The sequence below is a fragment of the Pteropus vampyrus genome, unplaced genomic scaffold (genome assembly GCF_000151845.1).
Source record: "Pteropus vampyrus isolate Shadow unplaced genomic scaffold, Pvam_2.0 Scaffold158, whole genome shotgun sequence".
NCBI classification, from domain to species: Eukaryota; Metazoa; Chordata; class Mammalia; order Chiroptera; family Pteropodidae; genus Pteropus; species Pteropus vampyrus.
In genome coordinates this window covers 1,641,680-1,650,125 of record NW_011888939.1, presented here as the reverse complement: position 1 = coordinate 1,650,125, position 8,446 = coordinate 1,641,680, and the positions used below count along the sequence as shown (strand labels likewise).

At 46.9% G+C, this 8,446-nt stretch overlaps 1 protein-coding gene across 8 annotated transcripts in view; it reads left to right on the top strand.

The window, feature by feature from the left end:
- Window positions 1-8,446, top strand: part of NUP214 (nucleoporin 214) — a 74,312-nt gene that overhangs the window by 51,230 nt on the left and 14,636 nt on the right. For all 8 annotated transcript variants that reach the window (XM_023536526.1, XM_023536524.1, XM_023536527.1 and 5 more), the window contains 2 exons: window positions 1,499-3,334; window positions 4,924-4,994. In XM_023536526.1, the coding sequence (XP_023392294.1) occupies window positions 1,499-3,334; window positions 4,924-4,994 (1,907 nt within the window). The remainder of the gene's footprint in view (window positions 1-1,498; window positions 3,335-4,923; window positions 4,995-8,446) is intronic.

The following is an 8,446-nucleotide window of genomic DNA, read 5'->3' as shown; positions in this document are numbered from 1 at the left end:
ATTGTTATAGTTCCTTCTGAGGGTTCTGTTTTCCACTTTATTTCATTTAGCGCCATCTCACGTGAATTTTCCAGTATTATTGAAAATCTTATGTAAAAGTCGTTTTTTATGGCTGTATAATTTCTGTCTTCTTGGAATGCTATAATTTATTTAACTACCTTTTGGCCATTTATGTTATTCCCCAGTTCTCTGTATAATAACACGATGAGCATCTTTCACCTATCCATTTAACACATATTTTTTAAGTGCTTTCTGTGTGTTAGCCCAAGTGGCAGACACACAGAGAGAGATGGGGGAGTTGAAAGTGTAGCAGACCTCCTAAACCTGATCCATGTGGCCTTAGAGTGTTGTCGATTTGATTCCTTCTTTGTGGAACAGTGATTCTTAAACTTTCTTTTTAACCTCTGCCCACTCGGATGTGGTGGAATGAATACCTTCGAGGCCCACCTCCTTCCCATTTCACTTTCTGGAGGAAAAACAACTCAGTGACATAAAAAGATTAGAGAGGAACAAAATAATTGTCAAAAATCGTAAATAAAAGAGTAATAAAATACAATAGCAGTTCTATAAACATTTTTATTAATATGAGAATAGATAACAATCCAAGACCATAAGCAACTCGATGCAACACCAGTGATACAAAGAGGTCTTTCTGGAAATTACACACAGGTAGTAGGGGCTTTGCAGTGTTCCCAGGAGTTTGTGACAGCCAGACTTCTTAAAACAATATGGGGTTAGGAACATCAGTAAACACTTGCAATAGACTAATTTTCATTTATAAATATCAAATTTTAGTTAGGCTTATTTATTGACCACTCATTGTTTGACCCGGCCTTGCTTTGAGTGCTTTACCTGTATTTTATTTAATCTTTCTAACAACTCTATGAGGTGGGTACTGTTATTATCTCTGTTTTCCAAATGGGGACCTTGAAGCCTAGAGAGGTCAAGTAACTTTTCCAGAGTCGCACAGCCAGCAAATCTAGAGCCCAGGTGCCTGACCAGTGGTCCTCCTGCCTCTCAAACCACTGACTGAGGAGAACACTAGGGCATCATCCTTAATTGTATGTGAAAATCATTGTCTTTGGATTGACACTCCCTTTGTCCATTAAAAAACCACGGGGAAAACTTCCATTTTGGATCAGTTCCTGGCCCATCAGGAGGTCGCTAGGCCAGCCCTGGGCCAAGAACGTTAATGCAGAAGGCACACGCAGGCCGTAGGGAAGAGGCCTTTCCGTGTCTCTTTGGGATGATGGGTCGATTTCACGCATCTTAGATCTGGCGTATTTGTTGTCATAAAGAGTAGTTGTCCTTTCACCTCAGTGCGATGACTCAGGCCAAGCAACGTCCCCATGGAGAAGCGTTAGTTCTGTCATCCCCACGGACAACAAGCCATGTCCGACCACACCGAGGGCGCAGGGGGGCTTCAGCGCCATAGGCAGTGGCAATGTGACAGGTCATCGGCCAAACCCAGGCCACCCTAACCTCTCCTTCTTACCAGGGGCCACACCACCTGCTAAAGAGTCCAGCCAACTCGACGCGTTCTCCTTTGGCGGGGGAGGCCGACCCTGCCCTGAGCCCGTTCCAGAAAGCTCCTCTCCCTCAGGGGTGACGACCAGCACCAGCGGAGCTGCCGCTGCTTCTCCCGGAGAGTCGGCTCCGTGGGGCAGCAGGCCCAGCGCACCTTCTGGACTGGCTCTCGCCACGCCGTCCAGCAAGCCGGAAGCCCCGCCGTCCAAGCTGGGCGAGCTGCTCTTTCCCAGCTCTTCGGCTGGCGAGACTCTGGGAAGTTTTTCAGGACTGCGGGTCGGCCAAGCAGATGATGCCACCAAGCCAGCCAGCAAGGCGTCGTCCGTGGGCCTCCCCAGTGCGCAGCCAGCCAAGCCTTCACTCGTCCCCTCAGCCTTTAATTTTACGGGCCCTGCGGTGCCCGGGAAGCAAGCAGAGCCCCCCGTGACTTCCTCTGTGACCGCCACCACGGCAGCGGCAGCAGCAGCAGCAGCAGCAGCCACCAGTGCAAGCACGAGCAGCTTCTCAAGTGGTGTCTTTGGCAGCCTGCCCCCCACCAGCGCGGGGACCCCCGGGCTGATCAGCTTCGGCGGGGTGTCCCTAAGTGGAAGCAAGACGAGTTTTTCATTTGGAAGCCAGCCAACGAGTAGTACAGTACCGCCGTGTGCCCCACCAGCAGCCACCACTGCCACTCCCCTTCCCGCGTCATTCCCCACGTTGTCATTTGGTGGCCTCCTGAGTTCAGCATCTGTTCCCACCCCACCTGCATCCTCTGCTAAAAGCGCAGAGGAGGCTGCATCGTCATCTTTGCCCGAGAAGCCAGGCACCAGTGAGGTCTCGGCGTCAACAACCTCGCTTCTGGGGCAGCAGCAGGCCGCCCCGCCCCCCCAGGCCCCTCTGCCGGCGTCCGACCCTGTGAGCAAAGACCCCACTTCGGTCCAGCCGGTGGCCGGCGGGCCCAGCGCCATGGCATCTAGTGCCAGTCTTCTCGCGCCTGCCACAGAGGCCGCGTCAGCAGCCACCGCGGTCCCTGATGGCAAGACAGAGCCGGCATCTCCTGCTTCCACCCTTCCAGTGCCCGGGCAGACTGCTGTCATGGCAGCTACGACCCCAAGTGCAGTCCCTGTGACCGCGGAAACAGCGGGTCCCCCCACCACCTCTGCTGCTGTTTCCAGCGTTGCTCCGAGCCCAGCTACAGAGACGGCAGTGTTCGGGACTGTCACTTCTGGCTCCTCTGTCTTTACTCAGCCACCTGCTGCCAGTTCTAGCTCAGCTTTCAGCCAGCTCACCAGCAGCACAGCCACTGCCCCCTCTGCCACCCCCATGTTTGGGCAGATGGCAGCCAGCACCGCACCAAGCCTCTTTGAGCAGCAGACAAGCAGCATAGCTAGCACGGCAAGTGCCACGCCACAGGTCAGCAGCTCGGGCTTTGGCAGTCCTGCTTTTGGCGCCTCGGCCACAGGGGTCTTTGGACAGACAACCTTTGGGCAGGCCCCGGCCTTCGGGCAGTCGACAGGCAGCCCCGCGAGTGGCTTTTCCTTCAGTCAGCCTGGGTTCAGCTCCGTGCCAGCTTTCGGGCAGTCCGTGGCCTCCACTTGCACGTCCACGTGTGGCAGTGTCTTTGGCGCCTCTTCCAGCACCAGTAGCGCCAGCTCTTTCTCATTCGGACAGTCTTCTGCCAACACAGGAGGGGGCATGTTTGGCCAGAGCAGCCCCCCTGCTTTCGGTCAGAGTCCTGGCTTTGGGCAAGGAGGCTCTGTATTTGGCGGCACCTCGGCCACCACCACGACAGCATCATCCTCGGGGTTTAGCTTTTGTCAAGCTTCAGGTAAGAATTTATGAAAGATTTTTACCTCGTTCTCTGTATTGTTTGAAACATTTGCAATTGACTTGTATTACTAAGTTTAAGGTCATGGCAAATAATAACGAATAACTCGTAAATAAGAAATTTCTAATTCGGAAGTTACTTCAGAGGTTGTTACGTCCCAAACTGTCAAGCCTCATGACGACTGAGCCGACGTCATTTAGTGCCCGTAGCAGAGCCGCAGCTACGCCCCAGAGCCCCTCACTCGGGTCCACCGCCCTGCCCGTGTGTTGTATTTCCTCTGACACCATCTCGCTTGCTAGAAGGGTACATGCCGACATTGGAAAAGTTTGGTTTTTTTCTATTTCCAATGTTGTAATTCTTTAAAAAGTCTTTAAATTTTACCATTTTTGAAAATAAAATGTAATCCTTCCCATTACGTATCTAATTCTAACAGCTCCTTTAACTTCGAAAAGTGAGCAATAGAACAATTCAAAAATCTTTTCGAAGTCTTGCTTTCTGGTGGTTATCTAATGGACGGCAGGTTCTCAGCTGTGAGGCTCTGGGAGACAACAAGGATTATTGATTTCTTGGTGGGCAGGGTTCCAGGTAACTGCTAATTCATTTCTCTGGTGATGATTTATTTGAAAACGGTTCATAATTTATCAGAAAGGAAATCTTTTCTTTCCTTCCTTCAACAGATGTCAGTTAAGCTCCCACTAGTTTGACTACAAGGCCACAGTGGCGAAAGAGTTGAGACGCACCTGATGCCCTTTGAAGAGGCCAGTTGGCCGATTTGAGTGGCGAGAATGTGATAAATCAGTCGAGAATGGGCAGGGAAAGGCCTCACGAGTCTTAGGAAGGAGTAGGGTATCAAACACTACCTCTGTGCGTCCTATGTTCTGCAGTCAGAGTTTGAGATTCCCTCACACGCAGGTATAATCAAACTACTTTAACGTCATTGAAAACCCCTAAGAAATCTTTCCTGTGGTAACCGCGGAAAGGTGACGGAGCGGTCTGCCCCAGCCCTGGCCGCGGAACTGAGACCCGCCCGAGCTCCCTGGCCTAGACCCACAGAAATGAGGCTGGAACAGCCGCCCTCGGACTCCTTGTCTGGGGCTCTCGTTCCAGCATCTGGTTCTGCCTGGTTTCCCCGGGCCCTGTTCAACCCAGCATTTCAGCCATGTTACGTCACGTCGAAGAAACATCGGCTGCCCTGAAACAATCTGGGGTCTGAAAATAGAGGAAACTGGGGAGCAGAAATATCTGTGAAGTTTAGTCGATCACTGGAAAGACTTCCTGGCAGTTAAAAGGCTAGGACAAAGCTGCTCTGAGAGTATTCCATTTTTCTGGTCCCCACCCGCCCCGGGGTTTAGTAGGAGACAGAATTCAGTCCTTGGGACTTTGGAATTTAAACGATTATAAAATGTTAGCAATGAATTAAAGACCTTTATTTACTCATAATTTTTCTGTTTCTTAGATTGGAAGGCAGATTTTATTCATGGGTTTCTTGTGGGATATCTTAGCACATCTGAATACCATTTTAGGAAGAAAAAAAAAACTTCGATGTTTTTAAAAGACTCATCCAATTTAAACTTGTTTTTATTTTATAGGTTTTGGGTCTAGTAATACCGGTTCTTTGTTCGGTCAAGCAGCCAGCACTGGTGGAACAGTCTTTGGCCAGGTAAATATGTGTCCGCCTCTATTTATGTCAATGTATGTCAAACCCATCCACGTCATTCCTGTGTATATATGATCAGTTCATGTTGTACACCCAACCCCAGCAAACAGCTTTGTGATTCTCAAGCTCTGCTTTCTTTGGCTACCTTGGGGACACAAAAGTCTCAGCCTCTGATTCGAATCACTACGGTTTTGATCATTCTTTGAAAGCACTTTAAAAACACATCTTCCGATTCTCATCACTCGGCCTGTTCTGTTAGGCCAGGGGTTGGCAAACTATGGCCCATGGGCTAAATCTACTCCTTCATTTTGTGTTTTATTTTTTGTTTTGTTGTGGTGTGGTTTTTTTGTTGGTTTTTTTTTTTTTCCAGTCCTTGAGCTAAGGTGGTTACCTTCTCAAGTGGTAATTTAAACAAAAAGATGAATATGCAGCAGGAACCATATATGGCCCCTGTGCTGAACTGTGTGTGGTGCGGGAGCTTCTTTTAGTGACCTCCGCTGTTTGAGGTTGTGTGGCTAGTGGTTCTCTGTGTGCTGGGCGTAGCTTTAAGTGCTTTATTCAGATGGACTCGCGTGAGCACCGATACTTCTGTAGGTGTTGCTGTTAGGCTCATTTGACCGATGAGGACGCAGAAAGGTTACATTCACTGCACTTAGATCACAGTAACCGCATGAGGAGCCCTTCCAAGGACGGGGACTCTGATGTGTCAGCAGTGATCGGGGCTTTCTGAAGGTGGGGCTGGGATTTGTCCAGTAGCTAATGAACTGGGAGGCGCGTTCTTTGTGTCTGACACACCTTCAGTAGCAGATCTTCTTTATCATCTTTCTCCTTGGAATGTGGGCTCTGCCCTAGTCAGCGATCCTTGGTAGAGAAAAATGAAACATCTGATTTCCAGTGTTCGGTGAGGCCAGGCTAGATCACTTAAACCAAGTTCCCTGCTGAAAACAGCTAAAAAGGCTAAGTAAAACACAAAAACCACAGTGTTAAAAGCACTGATAAGCTAACAGGGTGTTTCGCCAAAGCCACGTTAAAAAGGAAAACAGGAACTCATGGAAGTGAGTGGGCACAAAAGCCACTTTGCCCTGCGAGCGTTTACTAATCTAGGAAAATTTGAATTTCCTATTTTAACACCCCGAAAGGGCAGAGGGGCAGAAATCACTAACACAGTGAGAGATCCTCTCCACGACAAGGTGGGCCTCCAGATTCACCTGCCTCGGCCCGTGGACGTGGCCCAACGTGATCCTTGGATGCCGGCGTCTGCAGATGGCCGGCAGAAGCAGCTCCGACACTCTGAAGAAAGAAACTTTACTCTCGGCCTCTATAGTTCTTTTTAAATTAAAGTATTTTCTTAGTTTCGGGTGTACAACATAGTGATTCAACGTTAGTATATCTCATGACATGTCCACCACACGAAGACTAGAAACCATCTGTCACTGTGCATACTTCTCACACTGTTATTGACTGTAGTCCCCTTCACCTCGATTAATTTTTAGGGTCATCAATTCCCACACCTCAGTAAGTCACAGAAGGAGACAAGAAACTATGACCAAGAGCCAGTATAAACATCAGACATACATACATTTGCAGAAACTTCCTAGACTATATGTTTAAAAGAAAGAAAAGACAAACTTGAAAATACCAGTAAAGACTAGGAAATTGTAAGAAATGTCATAGCTTTGAAAAAGAAAGAAATAGAACTTTCAAAGAAATATAATAATTAAAATTTTGAATCAATAAATTAGTCCCAGGTGAAGAGAACAGTAATACACTAGACCAGGGATCAGCAAACTTTTTCTATAAAGAGCCAGATAATAAATATTTTAGACCTTAAGAGCACAGTGATATTCCCATAAGGCGTTATTTACAAAAACAGGCTGGATTTAGCCCGTGGACTGTAGTTGGCTAACCCTTGAACTAGAAGGTTAGTCAGACTAAGTTACCAGGAATGCCTCCTGGAGAACAAAAAAAGATGGAAGATACCAGAAAGAAGCAGAATCTTAAAAGAAAATCCAGCATGCATCGTATCAAAAGGAGAAAAAGAATGTATGGCGATAGAAGAGAAAAAGACAAATTTCCAAAACCGATAGGAAACAGCCAGATTCAGAAGCCCAGGAGATGCCAAGCAGAACGTGTAAAAGGACATTGATTCCAAGACCTATCATAGCGAAACTGCAGAAGAACAAAGATAAAATATTAAAAGCACCCAGAGGGGGTGAAAAAGACGGGGTTACTTTAAAAGCAGCAGTGGTCGGACTGACAGCTGACTTCTTTGCAGTGACAGTGAAAGCCACAGACCTACCTAGAATTTTGAAACCCAGCAAAAAATATCTTTAAAGAAGGAAATTAAGACATTTTTCAGATAGGTCCCGAGAGAATTGATGCCTAGCAGACCTGAAGGATATTCTTCAAACAGAAGCAAAATCTGACCTGACTAAAATTACAGCTCTCTTAATTTGGGGGTAAGACGAGCCATGAAATAGGGTCACTGTAGCCTGTATAACCAAAAGAGTAATTGTATTCAGAATACAGTAACAGTGCAAATCAAAAAGAGAAAAGACAGCTACAGCCCCACCGAAAGGGCTAAAATCGGAAGGACCGACAATACCCAGGATCTGGGAAGAAGTACAGCAACTAGAAACGCTCGCACATCGCGGATGGACTGAATTCCTACAGCCGCGTCAGAAAGCTGTCTGGCAGCATCAGGACCAGATGCACAAATCCCTGCTGGCCCAGCAGATCTACTTCTAGCTGTGAAACCGACAGAAACGAGTACCTTTGTTCACCAGAAGATCCGGATTAGAATATTCATAGCAGTACATTCAGAACAGATAAAAATAGGAGACAACCCAAATGCTGAAGAATGGATAACGTAATTGGTATAATTTCTACAATGAGATACCACAAAGCAGTGAAATAAAACGTGCTACTTCTATACGAAACCAAATGGATGAATCCCACAGACACGGTGTTCAGTGAAAGAGCCGGACATGAGTGCGTGCTGCCAGGCCGCGTTTACCTAAAGAGTCAGTTACAGGCAAGCGCAGCTATCACGACAGAAATCAGAATAGTGGTTACTCTTAGGGCATTGAAACCGGGGTGCACAGGAGCCTTCTAAAGTCCTAACAGAGTTTGGTATCCTGAACATTAAACGTTACAGATGTCAGAATTCATTGAGCTCTCTGCACATAAAATTTGTAGACTTAAAAAAATACAGTAGAAAGAAAATAGGCAAAGACTTCATAAGAAAGGATAGTGTTGGTTGCATGACAATGTGAATGTACCTAATGCCGCTGAATTGTATACTTAAATGCTTAAAATGATAAGTTTTAGGTATCTACCGCAATTTTTACAAAAAGGGGAAATAAGATAACAAAAAATAAAGGTTATTCAGAGGATCAATAAATATATTCAAGTTAATTAGTAATACAACTTAAAACCACAAGAGATGTACACCT